General features: G+C 40.0%; 1 protein-coding gene across 1 annotated transcript in view; it reads right to left on the bottom strand.

Annotated features, from left to right (window-relative positions):
- SORCS3 (sortilin related VPS10 domain containing receptor 3) overlaps positions 1-20,873 on the bottom strand; it is a 552,458-nt gene that overhangs the window by 34,906 nt on the left and 496,679 nt on the right. Inside the window, exons 15-19 of the mRNA XM_080641763.1 lie at positions 15,729-15,846; positions 14,643-14,776; positions 4,594-4,707; positions 3,013-3,184; positions 310-496 (exon numbers count right to left, since the gene is read on the bottom strand). Of these exons, the coding sequence (XP_080497889.1) occupies positions 310-496; positions 3,013-3,184; positions 4,594-4,707; positions 14,643-14,776; positions 15,729-15,846 (725 nt within the window). The remainder of the gene's footprint in view (positions 1-309; positions 497-3,012; positions 3,185-4,593; positions 4,708-14,642; positions 14,777-15,728; positions 15,847-20,873) is intronic.

Below are 20,873 nucleotides of genomic sequence, written 5' to 3' on the forward strand. Positions count from 1 at the left end.
TCTTCCAACAAAGGGAAGGGACTTTCGCCTCAAACTGTATCTGCATGTGCACATTACATCAGAACAAAGTGGAGCTGAAAAGGAGGGGCCAGTTGGTAATACATTATCCAAACTTTGCAATAATCAATCTACTTCAGTATTAGGAAACTCTGAAACACAGATGAGCATACATCTCAATCTTTTGACTTGGGCCATCATTTAGGGTAGTAGTCACACCAGATCCTGTCTCAGCTCTGAATCCCAGAAGTTTGGAACAGAGGAAGTTGTCAACAGAGGAAAGCAAGAAAGGGGAGGGCTCATGCTACTTACAAACCACATGCAGGAAGAGGACAGCTGTATCCGAGCCCAGGTTGTTCTCTGCATAGGCCGTCACCTGGAAGATCCCTGCACTCTTGTACACGTGCTTGATGCCATCCTCAATGGGGCTGAAGTTAGCATAGGACACCGCAATCCCATCCCCAAAGTCAAGCTGGATGTTCGTCCTTTGGAGATCGCCCTGCAAGAAGGAACAGCAATTGGCTTGAGCTCAATCACATGCTCCAGCTTGACTTAATCTCGGATGCTTTGCCTGTATCTTCATCATCACCCTCTGAAAACCTAAAGTCTCCCCCGGGGGGCTTAAACACTCTCAACACAATCAACAGACTCCTACCTGAGATCCACTGGACACTGTGGGTAAGCACCATGGACCTGTTGTTCCTATCTGCCTAAGCTCGCTCAGGCTGGGTTAGTGTGACACTGGCAATAACCCAGTATTTTACTGCATAGAGTCATAATGCAGTAAAATGCAACTCTGCAACTCTGGCTACCTCACAGATGATTTCATTATACTTTTCCTATGGCATAATAATACCAATAGCAATAATAATAACAGCTAACAGTTTCTTTCCCATTTCAAACATTTAATTTCCTCACAACTCTATATTGTAGAAAGCAGTACATTTTACAAATGTATTGCAGCTGGTAGTGGTAGAGCCATGTTTTAAACCCAGGCAGTCTCTAGTATCAACGCTAATGTTCTCAACCACCATGCTATAATTATAATTGTTCATATTTTTAGTATTTATTATTATGGTCTGAGCATTATGCTAATCATTTAGCACATATTATATAATACCACCTTCAAAATAACTCTATGAGGTAAGATGATTTATTTCTATTCTGTAGATTAGCACTGCATACTAGCCAAGGTTACATCTGTGCTCTGTTGACCTTGGATGTCCCTAAACCTAACTAAACCCCCTCTTCCCTGAAGCATTTTCTGGCCCTCCCAGCTCACAGATACCTCTGCCTCTGAAAAGGCCAAGAGTCTTCTGGGTGCTGTCTGGTAATGTGATACCAATGGGTCAGGTGAGTGGATCTTTACCACCCCAAACTCCCAAACCAATGCTCAGCTTCTTAAGGGCCAATGCTAAACCCCATCCTTCCTTTTCCCTCCCTCTCCATATTAGACCAACATTCTGGATAAATGCAACTGAACCTGACCACAAAACAAGAATAATAGATAAAAAAAGAACTGGATCTCTTTTCATTTACAAAGATGGTTGATGGGATGAAAAGAGAAATGCATCATTTCAGAATGATGAGCCAATCCTTCCATCCAGTGAGTGTGCATCCATCATACTTTCACTTTCTGTCTCTTCCCCCATAGCAACTCAGATGTGAGTAAAATATTGATAGGTGCTTCCTTGCCCCACATACAATGTCAACTACCTTTGAGTTTATGAATATAAATTAAAGTGGAAATGAACTGGATGCAATTCAAATGGATAAGATCGTGGCTCTTCACATCCATTCAAGAGAAGGTTTTATAGCTCTGGTTCTGGAAACTCTCTAGTGAAAATGTGATAATGACCTCCTCTGAATCTGTAAGATTTTTAATTCAAGCACCCAGTGTGGGTGACGGCTGAAGAGTCTGTCAGTCAGGATAAGGAATCTTCACCATCCTGTCCAGTGTGGGCCTGACTTTAAAGGTTTCTAAAGTATTCACACTTCCGGGAAAGCACACACAAAAGTCCTGACCTGCTTTGGTCTCTTTCCAAGATCTCAAGAGCACAGAGCAATTTGCATATAAATTCAGAGGGCTTTGTAAATCAGGCAAGCCTTCTTGCCCCACCATCTCAGCCAGGAGTGCCTGAAAACCAACCAGGTTTGAGAAGAGATGAAAATAGCTCATATAGGGAGCAGAAACCAGGGAGCAGAGCTATTTCCATCCTGGAATGAATGAATTTAGTCTGATTTTACTGCCCAGATTACAGAAGACACTAAAAATGAACTAATGGAGCAGCTAGTTGATGGAAAAGCAACCAATATGAGATTTTTCATAAAGATAAATTGAAAGGATTTCAATAATCCGCCACTACCCTCATACTCATACTGTGGAGTCCATTTGAAAGCCCCATGGGCTTTTTAATTGGGGTGGGGGAGGGTAAAGGGTTACAATGAAGCAAAAGAGGCTTCTGAAGGCATCAGATAAAATTTGAATTCCCTTCTTCTGGCCAATTTTATAGTATATGGTCTTATGGTGATAAACACTTCAGCAAAGCAGAGCCTAAAGAGGAACCCCAGAGAATACATCAGATCTGCTCTGCGAGAAACAAGCAGCAAGACTGCAGTGTGAGTCCCTCTGGCTGGATGAAGGGAAGGAGGTCTCTAAACATCCAAGCACTCTTTTGGTCCTTCTATCTTCTCCCAGAAATCTCATCTTCTCGGCATTGACTTCCTTTCTTTTCTTTTTTTTTTAAACATCATGTGAAAGAGACACATTGATTGGTTGCCTCCTGAAGGTGTCCCCAACTTGAGCGGGGATTGAACCTGCAACTCAGGTACGTGCCCTTGAATCGAACCCGAGACCATTTGGTTCAAGGACTGATACTCTAACCACTGAGCTAAACTGGCCACGGCTGCATTGAGTTTCATACAAGGCCCTGAATATTTTTCCTCTTCCCTTTCAGAGAACAGGGAATGGTCTGCTTGTGAGTTCTGACCTCAGAGACCCTGGCCAGCACCTACCTCCTCCATGAGGATGATGAAGGTCGCATTGTGCCCCTGCTCTGCCACCAGGCGTCCATCTGTCGTCACCACATGGAGGCCCCGAGGGGCTTTTCCAGGGCACACCTGGGCCTTGGCGGTGTACTTCTCCCTTAGCCCATCTGTGCAGTTGTTGGACACAATCCGCCGGTACCTAGGGAGCATTGGCAATTGTCAGTGGTGTGGTTGGTGCTGTGTACATGTGTGTTAGAAGGAGTGCAAGAGAGCAAGACAGACATTGCGCACAGCTACTCCTCAAAACAGAGTCTCAAAGAGAACAGCCATTTAGGAAGCTAAATAAATGCTGAGGAGCCGCTATCCTTCCATCTCAGGAAGAGTAGCTCTTTAAACATTATTATCGATCCTACCTGGTGAGCCACAGATCGGATCAGTGTCTAAAGCAGCCAAGAAAAATCAATGTCTGACTCACACATAAGACAGGAGGAGGCAGACCCATTGGACTATGGAAGCAGAAAGAGCAGGTGCTGATCTCTGTGTGGGAGAGACTTGTTTCTAGTTCCCCAAGGCCACCACCAGTTTTTCCTGTGCCAGAAAGCAGCTAGAAGATGAGACTTCTACCTCTGATTAATAAGGAAGTCTCGTCCTGTCTCCCCTCCACCACCAGGGCATCATTCCATAGCTTAACACCTAACAGTCCTTACTCTGGAGCCACTGGGATATTTTATAGAATATTTTCTCTTTGCTAATATTTCATTTCTTACCACAAATACCAGATGAGAAGCACACAAGTTTGAAACTCCTATTCAGCCCAATCAAGGTAAAATTATTTCAGAGAAGAAGTGAGCATGGGAAGACCTCCCACAAGGACTGTGACCTTCCAGGACAAGGTCGAGTTTGTGCACAGTGATGCCATGCCATCTCTCTTGACCACAGACCCCAGCACCTGAAGTCAAGCTGACAGCGTGCTCAGAGCCCTGACCTACATGACGGACTTGTTTCTAGGCACATCATTATCTCTAAATTGCATTAAAGCAACATTCTGGGAAAATCACATAAAATAAATGGACCACCACTATCATCATCATCATCACCACCATCACCATCACATTATGTCCTCTTTCACCCTGGATATCACCCAAGCCATCCATATTGCCTTCTTCTGGCGGCTTTGAAAGCAGATGAAACCAAACTCTTCTGTATGATATCGGTCCTCCATTATATCTGATATTTCTCCCTCCCCCCCCCCAATTGCTGAACTCCTAGCCATACTTTCCATCCAGAGATCTCGGGAAGATATTGGGCAAATGGTGTATGTAGTTATTGTCTCAGATGGAATCACAATATTTCTGGAAGAGAAAGCCTGATCAAAACAATAGCTATGGTCTGTCAAATGGCAAAAGGTATTGAAACTGGGTAATCAGAAATCTTTTCTGATGTTCCCCAAAATCTACTCTCAGCTAAAGAACTCCTCAGGCTTCCCCGGAAACCATATAAACAGACTTTATCTACATTCCAGCCTGCTTCAACAGTGATGCTCCCTTTCATCCCAACTTAGAGAAACACAAAAACAGTGAGTGGAATTCCTTTGGTTGTTTTACTTACCCAGTGCTGTTAAGATAGCTTTGACCAAGGCTGCAGTCCTTTGATGGAGATGCTGGATTGTACCAGAAAGCTGGGACACACTGGCTCTCTCCATGTCTCTCATAGCCATAGTCACTGTCCACAAAATGAATATTGCATAGTGGTGTAGATGCAAAAATGTTTAAAATACACACACAAACAGAAATACATCCCTATGTGCACCCAAAACTCTGCAACATGTTCTTTCAAATACTCCCAGTGAGGGCAGATATTTATACTTGGAGAACAAATTTTTAGATTTAGAAATAATCCCAAGTCTTATGGAGTCCAATGTAGAGAAAAAATAGTGGATTATCAAATGTGGATTCTAAGTTCAAAAAGTATGAAACTACATATGTGGCAGGGGCACTGGCTTGGGGTGAGTGTGAAGGATGCTATATGCTTAAAAGCATGTTTTGGGTCACAGTGGGATTACTGAAATAATTTGATGACAACCAAGAAAATGGCTTTAAAGGTCAAGGTTCATTTTTGTGTTACATCCCACAAGTATTCTTCCAAAATTCCAGATTTTATTTTCTTTTTCCCTGCCAATTCTCTCTCAAGCACATATATACATTTGCATTCAGATATATCCATTCAAAAATTTCCCAACTACATGTAACATAGGTTCCCTTTTGTCCTAAACAATAACAACAACAAAATAACTATGTAGTTCTTTGTCATGTTTTCATAAAAGCCTAGCCATAACAAAACCAAGAAAGAGCCCTGGCCAGTGTGGCTCAGTTGGTTTGGTGTCCTCCCACACACCTAAAGGTTGCAGGTTTGATTCCAGGTCAGGGCACATGCCTAGGTTGTGGGCCCCATTCCTGGTGCAGGACATGTGGGAGACAGCTGATCGATGATGTATTGCTCTCACATCCATGTTTCTCTGTCTCTCTCTCTCTCCCCCTTCCTCTCTCAACAAACAAACAAACAAACACACAAATAAAGTCAAGTATGATTCCTTTTTCCTTTCCTTCCCATTTGAAAATGAGAAAGTAAATGGAGAGGAGGGCCCCATCTGAAATTTAAATGGTATTTCCTTACTTCGTAGAGTTTCATAGGTTCCCAGATAAGTAATTGTCAGGGTAGAAAAAAAACCAATAAAGTATTATTGCTTATAACCAAAGGGGTGACTTTATTTGACAGGAATAGATTTATTTATTTATTATTCTGAGTTAAGCATCCGAGGATTTCCTGAAAGCCACACATTGATCAGAACAACCTGGACATTTGACTATTGATCCAAGTGTTAATAAAACATAAAACAGCAAGAGAAATCATTCTCTCTGGACCCACCCCTCTTTTCTTCTTCTGTTCCCAAATTCTTTGATCCAAGGTTTAATTAAAATCCAATGAAGTTAAAGGCCAATTATCTATATCTGTAACTGGGATAGGAATGAAAGGGAGATAGGAATAAAAATTTAATTCCACATTCTTTATCACTCCATATGTGCCCTGTCCTCTGGAAGAAGTACAACAATCCCTCTCCTTAAGGGCTTTCAGTCTTTTGAAGATAGGCATATAACATGCCTCATATCCAATGAAAGAACAGAATAACAAGTGTGAAGTAGAACACAGTATAATACAGGACGAAGCAGTATAGTTAAGAAGTAACAACTGATTAATGAGATTATATGGATTATCCCCCAGTTTGACACCACCCTACCTTCTTGCCACCTTCCTCCACAACAAACTCTATCTGACCCTCAAGCCAATTTTTCAACCCTCTTTGTCTTTGTATGTATTATGCCCTGGTCTTGAAGTACTCTATCCTTTTCTGTGTTTAGCACTTTCCTACAGATCCTTGCTCAATATCTAGGGCAGATGAGACCATCCATGATTCTCATTCAAAATTTCTGTGGCCACAGCATGTTGAAAACGTTGAGGCCATAAAAGAGCAGAGACCTCAGTTGGTTTTGTTTGTCAGTGTGAGTCTAGAAAGGAACCTGGGACATTGAAGGTATTGAATAATATTTACTGGGTGAATAGGTACTTCAATTACATTGAAAAAGGATTGCACTAAATTATGCCATTGTATTTGGTCTCTTCAGAGAGATTGTGAGCCCACAGTTAATTTTCCAATGTGTACCACAGAGAGCATCCCAAGCGCTCAACAGATGCCTGTGGAGTGAGCGTTAGCTAGAGTCCTTACAAATTGTTATTTGGAAAGATAGAACTCAAGATCAGCTTTGATGTGACCACATTAAGAAAGAAAAGGAGAAATGGGCACATCTGTCAAGTGTATCTTCTGCCATGTTTCCTGATCAAGGATTGGGGATCTCCCAGCCTGAGAGTTGACTCAAAGGGACTCAGTGTTGCACCAGCTTATAACAGTTCCTGGGAGCCAGCTTAAAATTTCAGGACTTTTTCAAGCTATTTAAGGGCTAGTAATCAGTCATTATTAAAAATTAAATAATATAAAATTTTATTTAAATGTTATATTTAAAAGGCAATAAATATTCAAAACACAGAAATTCCTCGTTACCTTACTGCACTGTATTATTATTATACTAGAGGCCTGGTGCATGGATTCATGCACTGGTGGGGTCCCTCGGCCTGGCCTGTACCCTCTCGCAATCCTGGACCCCTTGGGGGATGTTGGACTGCCAGTTTCGGCCCAATCCCCACAGGTCAGGCTGAGGGACACCACCAGTGCATGGATCCATGCACTGGGCCTCTAGTATGCATATAAGATCTTCGGTTAATCTCTTGCCGCCCTCCCTCCTTTCCTCTTCCCTCTAAGATTCATCAGTCTGTCCCATGTTTCCATGCCTGTGCATTGGGTATCTGCCCCCCGGTGGTCAGTGCTTGTCATAGCTACCAGTTAATGGTCAAACGGTCAGACAGTCGCTTAGGCTTTTATATATATAGATAATATATAGCATATAAAATGTTATTATATACTAGAGGCCCTGTGCACAGATTCATGCACATTGAAAGGAAATTAATTAGAAGGTGGCCGGGTCATACCTACCAGCCGATTGGCCAGTCGGCCAGTGGCTTAGCCTTTTAGATATATAGATTATTAGATATATAGATTATTATATTACTTATGCTCTTGAGGTTATTTAGACCTAAATATTTATTTATATACTAGAAATACTATGTAATGCTACACATCTCTCCCAAAGTCTGCAGTCACTGACATCATGTTGATGGCTTGAAATTGGCCATGGTGGGGATATTTACAACAATCAGCAAAGGCTACTAATTAGGGATTCTTTATTTATTTGTTCCCAAAGAGCTGGAGGTTACATATTTACCAGCATACACTGGACGTCTGATTTCTAAGCATTGTTTTTCTGTAGAAACATTTAGATTGTCGTGTGTCTGCATCACTTCTAGAAAATTCCCTCATTGTTCTGTGAGATGAATCTGTTGAACGTCCTGCTAAACTTAAGAAGTTTAGTAATTTTGGAAGAAAGGGTGCTCTCCTAAGCAGCATTGGGAGGGAGAGAAATGCCTTAATGCTCTTTGCTGAATGCAACCATCTTTAGCAGTTCTGTTCAGCTCTGTGACCTGTTAGCCATACAGTAATTAAAAAGAGGGCATCAGGCATGCTTCTTTGCCCCAAAGAGAAAAAGAACCTCATTAATACTTAATAACATTAATGGAAACATCACTGGTTGCCCCCAAGCTGTGGACTTCTTCATTAACTTCTGCTAAATGTATATTAAAATCTCTCATACTGCCCCACCTCCATCCCAGCTCTGGAGTTCACATAATTTAGACAAACAAGCAGTTTCAGTGGCTGCTCCAGCTTCCTGGGGAAAAGGTGTTTATCTTATTGAATTGTGAAGTTTGGAGTGAATGTGCCGGAAAGTTTGATTTGCCTCAGGGAAGTATGCTGCCACAGCTTCTGCAAAAACACAAGCAGTTTCCTTCAAGAAATGTCACCTCTGTGTCTTTCTTTAGAGGGTTTAGAACTTCTTTAAAAGTTTAGGGGGAAATGTGTCCATTTCTAGGAACCTGTATGTCCAAATCTCATCCAAAGATCCAGGGAGGAACCTTAGACAATCTAAAGAAGAAATGACAGCTTCAGAAACCAAAAAGCCTCTGCATTTCAGAACAGAAAGGGACACTTGTATTCCCTGGGTCCAATCCCCTCCATTGGCAGATTAGGAAGGAGGAGTAAAGAAAGGAGAAATGACTTGCTGGAGATTGTACATAACTGACAATGGCAGACGGAGGTGATAATCGAGACTCTTGGCCCCTGGTTCATCATTAGTACAATCCCAAGGGGCACCCATTTCATCATCAGTAGAGGGCTGCTTGGTTCTCAGGAATGACATTCTCAGTCTCTTGGAGCCAGCCAAGAAGTCATCTGCTGGCCCAGCTCAGGGGCTGTGCTACTCTCACCATGCACAGCCCCTCCTAGCCTCATGGACCCCCAGGTTCTCAATTCTCCCATTTGGCACTTGAGATTCCAAGATCAATGTCCCACAGGTGCTTCTGTCCTATTTTAGGAGACAGCACAGCATGTGGGTTTGGGATTAAGCAGAGAGAGGTTTTCTGGTAGGTGCAGAGTGAACAGTCAACAAACAGAAACAACCTCAACAAAAACAATGGGATAAGAACATTGTTATCATTTAGCTAAGGCATAAGCCTAAATACAACCATAAAGATAATTACAGAAACTGCTTGAAAAAACCAACAGTCATGCCTCACATATTTCTGCCAATTCAACCTCATGCTCTCATCTGCCCTTATTCTTCTAGTCATCAAGAACACTCTCATATACCTGGTTTTCCTAAAGTGCTGCCCATTTTCCTTGTACTTTCTCAGCAGGAAGTCTACACAGCTCCATCACCACCTCCTGCAGGAAGCCTTCCATCATTATTCCAGTCCTTAGGGAACTCTCTATTCTGACCTTTTCTAGTACTTTCTGTGATAATGGGACTGCTTTATATCTATGGTAGCCATGGCCACATGTCACAATGGAGCACTTGAAATATGGCTAGTGCAAGTGAAGAACTGAATGTTTACTTTAACTTTACTATGAATAACTACATGTGACTAGTGGCTATTCTATTGGGCAACACTGGTCTGTGCCGTAAAATTCAGCACCTAACTATGCTGTTTATTATTTGCAGTTATGCCTTCTTTGAGTTCAACAACTCTGGTTTATACATTATTTTTACTTTTTAATAATGTCTTATCTATAGAAAAAATATGCTTGATTATACTCTATATGTAGAACACTAAAGGTTGAATGGATTTCAGACACATCTGATTTATATGCTGTGACACCTCAAATATCCTCTGCTTTATCTTCTATATTAGCATTTGATAAACTAGCTCTGTGGATCTGGAACCTACTGAAAAGGATAGACACTAAAACATACTAAGACTTAGGACTCTGGAATCATAACATTATTATTTTTAGTAAGTTACTTAACCTCTCTGTGTCTCCATTTCTTCATTGATAAAATACCTGTAATAGCCAACTTCCAGCAGTTGGTTAAGATCAACATAATCCATCTAAAGAACTTGTTACACAGTAGGTGCTCAGCAAGAGTTATTGCTGAGTAAATGGTTGGCTGAGTGAGTAGGAAAAATGACCTTCTAGGTAGAACCTTCTAGGTGAAACCAGTCCAACTGATTTCTCATTGAACAAGAGTATTTGGGTCTCTCAGAGGGCAACTCAGCCCTAAGATCTGGCCCTTTATGTTACTCTTCTGACTACATGCTGTTCTCTGACAAATTTAAGTCTTAGGATTTGTTCCTGGCCCCTCCACAGTGACAGAGTGGAGGTGGCTCTCTGTGGTAAACATGAGGCTGGCAATTTACAAGGCTATTAAGTAGAAACATTATTATTCATGCAAAATTCATACACGAATAAACCCAGCTCTGGATGGAGGTTGAAAATCAATGGTAGCCCACAAATAAACACTTCTGAGACTCTTTAAAACCTTCTCTCTTTGAGCAGAGGAGGGATACAGGTAGATAATGCCCTGCCTCTGTGCATCTAGGTTGCTCTCCTAAACTTTTCTACCAAAACCAAGATATTTGATCACCCTGCCCAGTCTCCACGCCAGACCCTCTCTGACCAAAGTAGGTTACACCCTCTTCCCGCTTTCTCTGAGACCTGAAAGTTGCTTAGACCAATTGAATAGCTAAGACCTGATTTGGCTCAGGGAAACAACTAGGTGGAATATGCTTGATTGTTGCTTATCCTAACTGAGCTAGGAATTTCAGATTCCTTAGTTAATAAAACTTCCTGGTAGGAAACACCATTGAGAAGGTGACAAGGCTATGAAACTGTTGCTATAAACTACTTGCCAACATAAACGTTAAAAAACCCCACTATATTTGATGGAGAAACTATATTTTAACTGATAACAATACTTATTGAAGTTCACTTAAAAACAAAAAGACAATTTAAAACACTCAGTCCCATTATCCAAAAAATCACTATAAAAAACAGCAATTTCAGAAATCAAACTGTCTATTCCATACTAAAAAATAGTACAAAAATACTTTTTAGGCTATGCAATTCTTTTGCTATTTTTCTCAGATTCTGACCAGTCACTTGGCATCCAGTCTTGTGTGTCTGCTTCTCCTAACTCACACTGGTTCTTCTACCTTCTTTTTAATATGAAGTACAATTGGCTATAGAAAGACATAGAATACCTTACCTATCCCCCATCCCCAAATTCCATAAAGTCTTCTTGAATACCATAAACCTATTACAATTCCAGTAACAGTGATCAAATATACTTCATTAATAACTGTTTTAGGAACATACTATGTTGAACCTCATCAACAGCAGTTAACCTAGGTCATTTGAAGATGAGTTTTAATTTTAGAATAACTAAACTTGGGGATCCTATTTATTCTGAAACATGAAATCAATCTAAAATAATGCAGACTTGTTAGATTTCTTGAGAAACAGCATGATGTAGAAGAGAGAGCATGGGATATAGCTAGACTTGCATTTGAACCCAGCTCTTTATCTCCTAGTTACAAGACCTTGGTCAAGTAACTTACATTCCAGATAATTCATTTTCTTCATAAAATGTCATACTAATGATGCTGACATTACAGGGTGTTGGATCCAAGTGGTCCCTCTATCGATGCAAACATGAGAATCACAGAACACCTTGTAAGGACACCCCCTACCCTTGGCCACCTGCTACTTTACTTATAGATGCATTCTGAGAACAGTTCCAAAAAACGGTTCAAAACTATTTTAAGCGATGTCACCAATATTGGAATAAATGGGTAACACCCAAAGATACAACTTTGAAGATAGTGCTTATATGAATGTATAAGCTCTGGTTTACTTGTTAAAAATACCATGGGGACCACTTAACCCTGGGCTACAATATTAACAGCGGCAGCAGCAACAGATACCATATGGATGCCTACACCATTAGGATAAATGCCTTTTCCACATTAATGATGTATATTAATTCATTTATTTCTCCCTAGGATCCAATGAGATTCATGTTCTGTATTTGTACTTTACAGCTGAGGAGGTGAAATCAAAGAGATTAAGATATTTTTTCCTAAGGTCAAAAACTATAAATATCAGAGTTGTGATTTTTTTTCAGAATAGTAAATGTTAATGTAATTGCTGAAGGGGAAAAATATTTATGTTACAATTCTTACTCTTTCTCAATTGTGAGTTTTGCCAACGATGGGTGATGGACTAATACAGCTCAGAGAGACACAGGCGAAAATGGAGTAGGACATATGCAAAGACAGCGAGGCTACATGGAGTCAGCCTGCAGAAGGACACAAAGAAGCCTGATACTCATCTTCTGAATATTTAGGTTGACATCAATATGTCATGTGCAATAATTCTGAGTGACCTACTGTATAAATTGCTATGACTATTTTTGCTGAATTGTAATTAATAATTGAAAATCATTCTTCCCAAGTGTGAAAATATATTTTGTTTCCAAAGGATCAAAATTGCCACAGATAAAACATTGCCATTCAAATTTAAATTCCATTTAGCACAACCCATTTGAACGATTCTACTAAAGTCAAGCTTTCTTTTTTTCCTATTTATTAAATGTATCGAGGTGACATTGGTTAATAAAATTATGTTGGTTTCAGGTGTACAAATCTATAATACATCATCTATATATTGTATCGTGTGTTCACCATCCTAAGTCTCCTTCCATCACCATTTATTCCCCTTAAAGCTTTCTAAGGCATAAGTTCAGGAATGAAGAGAAGGTAGGAAGCAGTCAAAGTCATCTGTCTGGCTTACAGTTACTAGTTACAGCCACAGTTACACTTGAAAACAACTATGGCTTCCAGTACAAATCACTGTTAAGAAACAGTGATTGGATGAAATAGGATGAAATAGGGATGAGGCTGCTGGCTGTGCAGGGGCAGCCATTCTGCACCCAATTGAACTTAGGTCTGTTATTTAACACCAGAAAAGCTCAAATGCAATTGTCATTGTCTTGCCCCTTCCATGTTTATAGGCTCAGACCTGAGACCTTAGCTTTGTCTTATAATATGGGATAGCTTAATAAAACATCTAAACTGAACTTTAGCTTTTGACTGTGATGTGAAGGAAGAATTCATCCAGCTCGGATCAGAGTAATACTCTCCCATTCCTGGAAATGGGAAGGTTTTGACTCTCCTAAAATGAACAACATTCAGACATGGTCCTACTATTTACTGCTTATATCACTCACCTAGGCACTGAGGGTGCAACAATGAAGAAACTCTAAAACTCCTACTCTCATGGCACTTACATTCTACTGGGGAAGATAGGCAATAATAAAGCCATCACAAAGTATGATCACTCCAAATGGCAATTAATACTAAGAAGACAATAATCATGCTGATGTTCTAAAGAGTGCCCAGGTGTAGGTAAGATCACATGGCTTCTAAAGGCATTTCTGAGGAGATGATAATTTTCCTGAGATATGAGTGACCCAAAGATGCCAACCATGTTGAAATTTGGAAGATATCCGTGCACATGCTATTTCTTCTGGTAGAAATAAGCCTGGATTAATTCAGGTACAAGAGATGGTAGTGTGACTACAAAACAGTAAACAAGGGAAGAAGGGTAAAAAATTAAGGCACAATGATAATAGCAGGCCAAATTACATACAACGAAGCAAGCCGAGGAAAAACATTGGATTATATTTTAAGGGTGAAGGGAAGCTGTTCTCAGCACAGGAGTGGTAAGATCTGATTTTGGTTTTTAAAGTATAATATGCTTGCTGCAAAGAGGATAGAGTTTAGGGTGCACAGGTGAAAACAGAGAAGGAATTAGTATACTGAAGAATTCACTCAGCGGAAGACATGGGTAAAGGTGCTGTGAGTTAGAAGGTATTTTGGAAGTAGAGGCTTGCAAGGACTTGCAGATGTTTGGGTGAGACAAAGGGAAAAATTAAGCTCTCCTGGGATTTTGACTTAAGTAACTGAATGGATGTCTGTGTGTTTTATTGAGGCTGGAAATACTGGACTGGGGTGGGGTTTCAAGATGAATTGTAAAACTGCTTCCAACAGTGACAGTTCAGGAAGAGTTATGCTTTGGACACATATAAATATAAGGGGAGATGGATGTTGAGCAGATGGATAAACACAAATGTCTGCATGCTAGAGGAGAAGGAGGCCAGAGCTGAAGGTAAATATTTGGAAATTTGTGAGTCTAATAGGTTAGGTTTCACATTGTCCTTTGGGGTTGCCAGTGGAGGGAGGAAAGACAGAAATGATGATGAGAATTCAAATGGAAGAGGGCAATTTGAGCAAACTTGTCTGAAGGTTACTGTCCAAGGCGGTAGCTCTCTGCACTCTGTCAGTGCTCAGCCCAACCTCTCTGGTACTTTCCAATACAGCTGCTCCCTGAAGATGAGAAGTCCCCTTGGACATGCTTCTCTGTGAAAATGCCTCCTTCTGTCCCTCTTCCAGGGATGCAAACTTCCCATCTGGCCCAGGAACTGGGGTAGATGGGCATACAGGCCAGTAGTTCCTCCCGTATCTCATCTTCCTTCTCTCCCCCCAAACAAGTAAACATCTTGTTGAAAATGGCATTGAGAGGCCAAGGGACTCACCACTCAAAGTCCCAGTCAGCACAGACACAGGGTTCTGAGACCACCGTCCCCGAGGAGTCTCGGCCCAGGGCACACTGAGCTCCTGGCTTGCGTTTCTTGAATATTTTCCTTTCTCCCATGACACAAGGTTCCCCCTTAGAAAGAAAGTCCATAGTGAGAGAGGCAGAAACACACAAAGAAGATGAAGTAAAACAGCTTCTCAACAGGAAGCATTAGGCTTTTCATTCTCTTTTCGTCACTCACTAGCAATCTCATTCCCAGTAACAGTTTGGGAGTTTCAGGATAAAAGGGCTGCTCTTTTACTATCATACAAAAGGAAAACTATGCAAGGCTGGCCTATCACTACCCCTCTCCCAACGTGGCCAGTGATGTTTACTCCATCCTGTTTCTCCTCCATCTCCATAGGGAATTCAAAGACTCCCACCATCCTCACTGACACCACAATTGCCCAATAGATTTCAGCAGAAACTCTAGTGGAAAGGATTCCACTTCTGGCATATTTTTTACATCATCTTCAGAGTAAAACTGAAGTTGATCTGAAGATCCCTCTCTATGATAAACAACCATGCCCGTCTTTATTCCTAGTCAAGGGCAAAAAGAACAGGAGAAGTTAGTACAAATTACAAGGATCCAATGGTTCCAAAGAACACAGATGCCTGACTCTGCTGTGTATTGATAAACATCTGCTATTGGTAGAGACCCTCACTCCCACCCCTCACCCTTCCTTAGTGGTTCTGTTTCCAATTCTCTTGGGCCCTTACTCCAAGCTAGCCTGAGAAATGCTCCTCCCCACAATGGGGAGGTATAATGATTTAACTTATGGAGGGTCAGTCTCCTACCTGTCTGAGCTTATTTCTCTATGGGTAGAGCTAAAATCCCAGGTTATCACTGCCCCCCCATCAATGAGTAGATCAGGATCCCAGAGTGCAAAATTGTCCCCAATACCATCTAACTCTACTGAACCTGGTTATATGAGCTTCACCCCTTTCCCTAAATACACCATTATCCTCAGACGCCCCACTCCAAATAGAAAAGACCAGATATGAATAACAGGGCTTTTAGTAGCTCTTGTTCCTTGTGGTGTACCTGATTGAGCAGGTGCCAGGTCTGGTAGTCTTCCTTGGTACAACGCCGACTGAAGATAGATTTGTAGTCCACTTTCACCAACTGCCACTCAGAGCGAAGGCTGAAGTGGCCAAAAACTCTGTGTTTAGGGGACAGATAGGAAAGACAAACAGAGAAAGCCTTGAAGTCAGTCACTAATGCACAAAGATTGGGGGATAGAAGACTGAATTGCAGCCTGGATTTCACTGGTTCTTTCAAAGTATGTTCTTTGAAGGCCATCGAGTAGAAGTCTACTGTAGATGCAACACCAGTGAAATGCATTCTCAATGGGCTTAAAAAGCCAATCATTTTTTAATTGCAAACATAATATCTATGCTTTACAGTAAAGAATTAAAATATAGAAAAGTACAGAGAAGGAAAAATTCAAAGTCCAAAATTCTCCACCAAGATAGAACTGTTGGTCATATTTTGACATTCAGCCTTGTTATGTCTTTAATTCCAAGCAATGGTATTTTCTTTACTGATGTCCACTGCCAAGGACTGTTTCCTCAATCTGTAAAGTAGATTATGTATGCTGGGGTGGGAGGTGGGTTAGCTAATCAAAAGTATGACCCTGCCAATTCCAAAATTTCAACTGAGTGTAAGAATATTTATTTGAAATTCCCATTGCTTAATTTATGTGAGTACCACCCTCTTCCTCCTTCCTTGAAAAATCACAGGAGTCTCATAAAAGAAACTCATATTTATGTATAGTAAAATAGTACACCATATGAGTAGATAATCCATACTGACCTTTTCAAAGCTCAGCAGTTGGTAGCCCTATAAATATGAATAATCAATCGTTTCTAGAAAAATAGATTGATCATCCATACTCCACTCAGGTGGCATATCTTGTAATTACAATGCAAGACATCCATCACAGTGATGTAAAGGGGAGACCAATATGTCATGAACTTAAATCAACTGAAATCTTTCAAGGAATTATATGGCTTCCATTTCATTAAGACCTACTCATGTTCTCAGCCCTGGATTTTTATCTCCCCAAGTTCAGGTATTCTGATAGTGACACTGAGAGACTAACTCTCCTCAAGGGACATTTCCTTCTGCCACCTGAAACACAAGGATGCTTTGGGAGGGGTAAGAGCTGATTAAGATTGTAAAATAGGGAAAGAAATAGAATTGCTGTTTAGATCATACAATTTAAAATACACTTTAAGAAATGACTTTTAATGTTCTAATGGTTCAATATTAAATAAAAGTTTTAGAGCTTTGTCTAAAAGAAAATTAAACAGACTTTCATGGGGAGACTGAGGGTCTCTCCTTTAGTAAAACTGTATGGTCTTTGTATGAGTCTTAGCTCAGCCCTGTGCAGTGGAAGCCATGGGGCTAAATATACTGGGTTGTGTGGCCCATATTGTGTGGAGCAGAGCAAACTTAATTTAAGTATCTTCCCTGCTTCTCTCAGTTCTCTTAGATTCTTGCTGTATATAGTGGTCTTGGAATCCAATACATCCATGTCAAGTCTCAACTAAGGTATTTTCACCTTATTAGCTCTCATTCATTTCATGGAGAGATCATGAGTCAGTCCATTTTAAATTTTAACAAAACAGTTAACTCATCAAAAATGTATACTTGTTTGAAGAGAGGAGTGTTAAGTTGAAAGCTCATTGGAAAAAAAGACAACAGTGGGAGGAGACTTTGATGAATGTCTCTTCCCTCTCTATCCAGCTTATCCATTCCTGCCATATTCAAATGCCACCTCTCCTGTAAGTCATCCCTGATTAGAGTACTCTGAGTAGCAGGTTATCAGTGATGCTAAATCAAACATTTTGCCTACTCCAGATAGTTTACAGTTATTTCATGGATCGTTAACTACATCATGTCAGATTAATTCCATCCCTTTCTATGAAAGGATTTCTAGACAGACAGAAGAGGGAAATATGAGGCGTATGATTTACCTATCAGCAAGGCACCTGACATGGTCTACCACAACACTCTTGAAAAAAAAAAAGATGAAAAACTATGAGCCAGGTGCTAGTAAAATTATGTGGCTGAACAGTACCTAATTAAGGCATTAATATAAACCACGAGGAAGGGTGTGAGTAGTCAACTGCAAGGTTCTGCTGTCTGTTTTTTCTTGTTCTTCATTTTTGTTAATGACTTAAAGACATGAAAATAATGGTCATCATTGGAAATCACATTTTCTGATGACACAAAGCTGGAAGAAACAGTCAATATACTTGATGGCAGAATCAGGACCCAAAAAGGTCTTGACAGAATGAGAGACAGGCTGAATTTAATAGCATGTGACACAACAGGATGAAATGTCAAGTCTTCCCTTTGTCAACTACATAAGTATTTATAGATGAATTGGGGCTCAGTGAAACTCAGCTTAAAAATAATAACAATAATAATAATAATAATGAAAGCTTAAGAGTTTTCATATATAATGAGATTAATATAAGTACACACTTCAGAGAGACCAAAATATTTAAGGTGACCTGAGAATGCATTAATTAATACAAAATTATGTATATTATCTAGAGCAAAAGTGGAAATATCCTGGTCTATGCTACATTACACTAGATCACAGAGAAAATTTGTAGTTAGTTTTAGATGTCATCATTCAAGAATGATCTAAACTACATACCTCAATATGCAGTAAAAGTTATAAACTTTGGTGGTAACAGTGGAGTTTGAATCTCTCGAAATATTAAGTAAAAATATGTGTTCATTGGCATATGTGTTTATAAAGAGAGAAAGCACATATATTTTATCAGATTTTCAAAGGGGTTCACGGTTCCCAGTGTTTAAGAACCACTGAAAAGGAGAGTGATCAAGATTGTGCACTGAAATGAATAGTGGCTCCCTAAGAGATCTGAACTGTAACCTTGAATGAGACCTTATTGGAAAAAGGTCTTTGATTTACAAGTTAAAGATCTCCAGTTGAATTTATCCTGGATTATCAGGATTAGCCTGAAGTCCAATATGACCCAGCAACCCCTCTTTTGGGTATCTACTTCAAAAACTTGAAACAAAAATCATTTGTAAAGATATATACAAATGGCCGAGACATGAAAACAAAGTATCCCTCAACAGTTAATTGGATAAAGAAGATGAGGTACATACATAATATGTAATACTACTCAGCCATAAGAAAAGATGAAATACTGTCATCTGCAACAACTTAGATGGATCTTGAGAATATCATGCTAAGCAAAATAAGTCAGATTGGAAAAAGTCAAGAGCCATATGATTTCACTTACATATAAAACTAAAAGCAATAAATGAGCAAACAAAACTCATAGACACAGACGACGGTATCATGATTACCAGAGGGAAAGGGAGGTGGGAATGAATTAGTAAAGGGCAAAGGGGATCAAATATATGGTGAAGGAAGTGAACACACAGTGTGATATACAGATGATATATTATAGATTGTATACTTGAAACCTTATAATCTTATTAGCCAATGTCACCCCAATAAATTTTATTAAAAATATACAAAGAAGAGATACATGGAGAGAGGAGAAGGCCATGTTTAGACAAAGGCAAAGATTAGATTTCTGATGTTACAAGTCAAGAAACAGCTGGAGCCAACAGAAAATGGAATAGCATAGAACCAATGATCTCTAGTACACTAGAGTGAGTGCAGCCTTGCTGCCAATTTAACCTTGGACTCTGGTCTCCGGAATTGTGAGAGAATATATTGCCGTTCTTTTATCCACACAATTTATGGAAATTTGTTACAGCAACCTCAAGAAATTAATACTGATGGCTATATAATTTGAGACCACTTTTCATCTATCATCTATCTGTCTATCTATCTATCTATCTATCTATCTATCATCTATCTATCTATCTATCTATCATGTATCTATCTAGAAGTGATATAAAAACTATGGCTGGTTTACCTGGAGATAACTTAGGAAGGGGTAGGAGAGAGAAGTCCAATAAGTAGCCATTCTAGGAAGATCTCTTGAGTATTAAAAAATAACAAAGCATGAAAGGGTAAAAGTTTAAAAAATATGACAGATCTTTCTAATAGATAAAGTTAGTCCACAGAGGAAAGGAATGCTCAAGCATTAGTAAGCTTAGAACTTCAAGTTCAGGCTTAACCATTTCCCAGAGCTCTTGTTGCAGAGAATATAAGCATCATTCAGGTACATAGCCTAATTGACCCTGAGCCTCTAAGGATTTTCATGATCTGTTTATGATCTCAGAGTGCGCATTTCAGGACTGAACACAGAAATCGGTCCCCAGTCAGGACTTGTGGACTAATGCAGGTTCTTCTCTCCTGTTATCTTGGCAGGTGCATTATTTTCATCTATATTTCTTTGGCTTCTATCCCAGATTTTCTTACATTGTGCATCCCAGGTCCTTCCCCAAACTATAGATTGATACACTAATATTTTCACTTAGGAGTATGATAATCTCCTTGCCATGTGGTCTCTGCAACATGCCAGATGCAAAATGTTAAACATTTTATGTTAGGTCTATCAGTTTTGTTCATTTTCTCATTGGACCCAACTAAGATCAGTGGGATAAAAACCCTTAGCAACTTTCAGACATTAATGTACTTCCCCTATTTCCATCCATTATTAGTTCTAGGAAGAAAAGGTTTATTATGGGGTCCCCTCCTGTGGGGCATAAGTGACTCTGACACAGGGTCTCTCTTTTGCATAGATTTGGCTTCCCTGACTCTGCTCAATACTGCCTCTATCCATTTCTCTTCTGATTAGAGGTCATGGAAGCTGAGAAAATGACAAACATAGCAAACTAAGCGGGAGATAAAATAAGGAATAATTTAAAGTCAAACATTTCTCATTCCTTTTCATAACTACCCTGAGGACAGAAGTTGAAATTCATGCCAGGGTCTGTGGAAGTGAGCACTCAGCAAAGAAATTATAATGACCATCACAGGAACCCTTGTCTATCACTTCGGGGTGATAAACATCGACAAGGTCCACTTAATTCTGGATTAGGAAAAGAGAAAGCCCAGACATTTTCTAATGAAAAAGAAAAATAAATTTCCCATATAAAGGTTTCTCATCCTATGAAAATGTCCCTCTAAAGTTAGTGGAACTCACCCCACTTGTAATACCTTTGCAGGGGTGGCTCACATACATCAAACTGAATATGAAAACCCAAGAAATGGGCAGGGCA

The sequence above is a fragment of the Plecotus auritus genome (assembly GCF_963455305.1).
Source record: "Plecotus auritus genome assembly, chromosome: 9".
NCBI lineage: Eukaryota > Metazoa > Chordata > Mammalia > Chiroptera > Vespertilionidae > Plecotus > Plecotus auritus.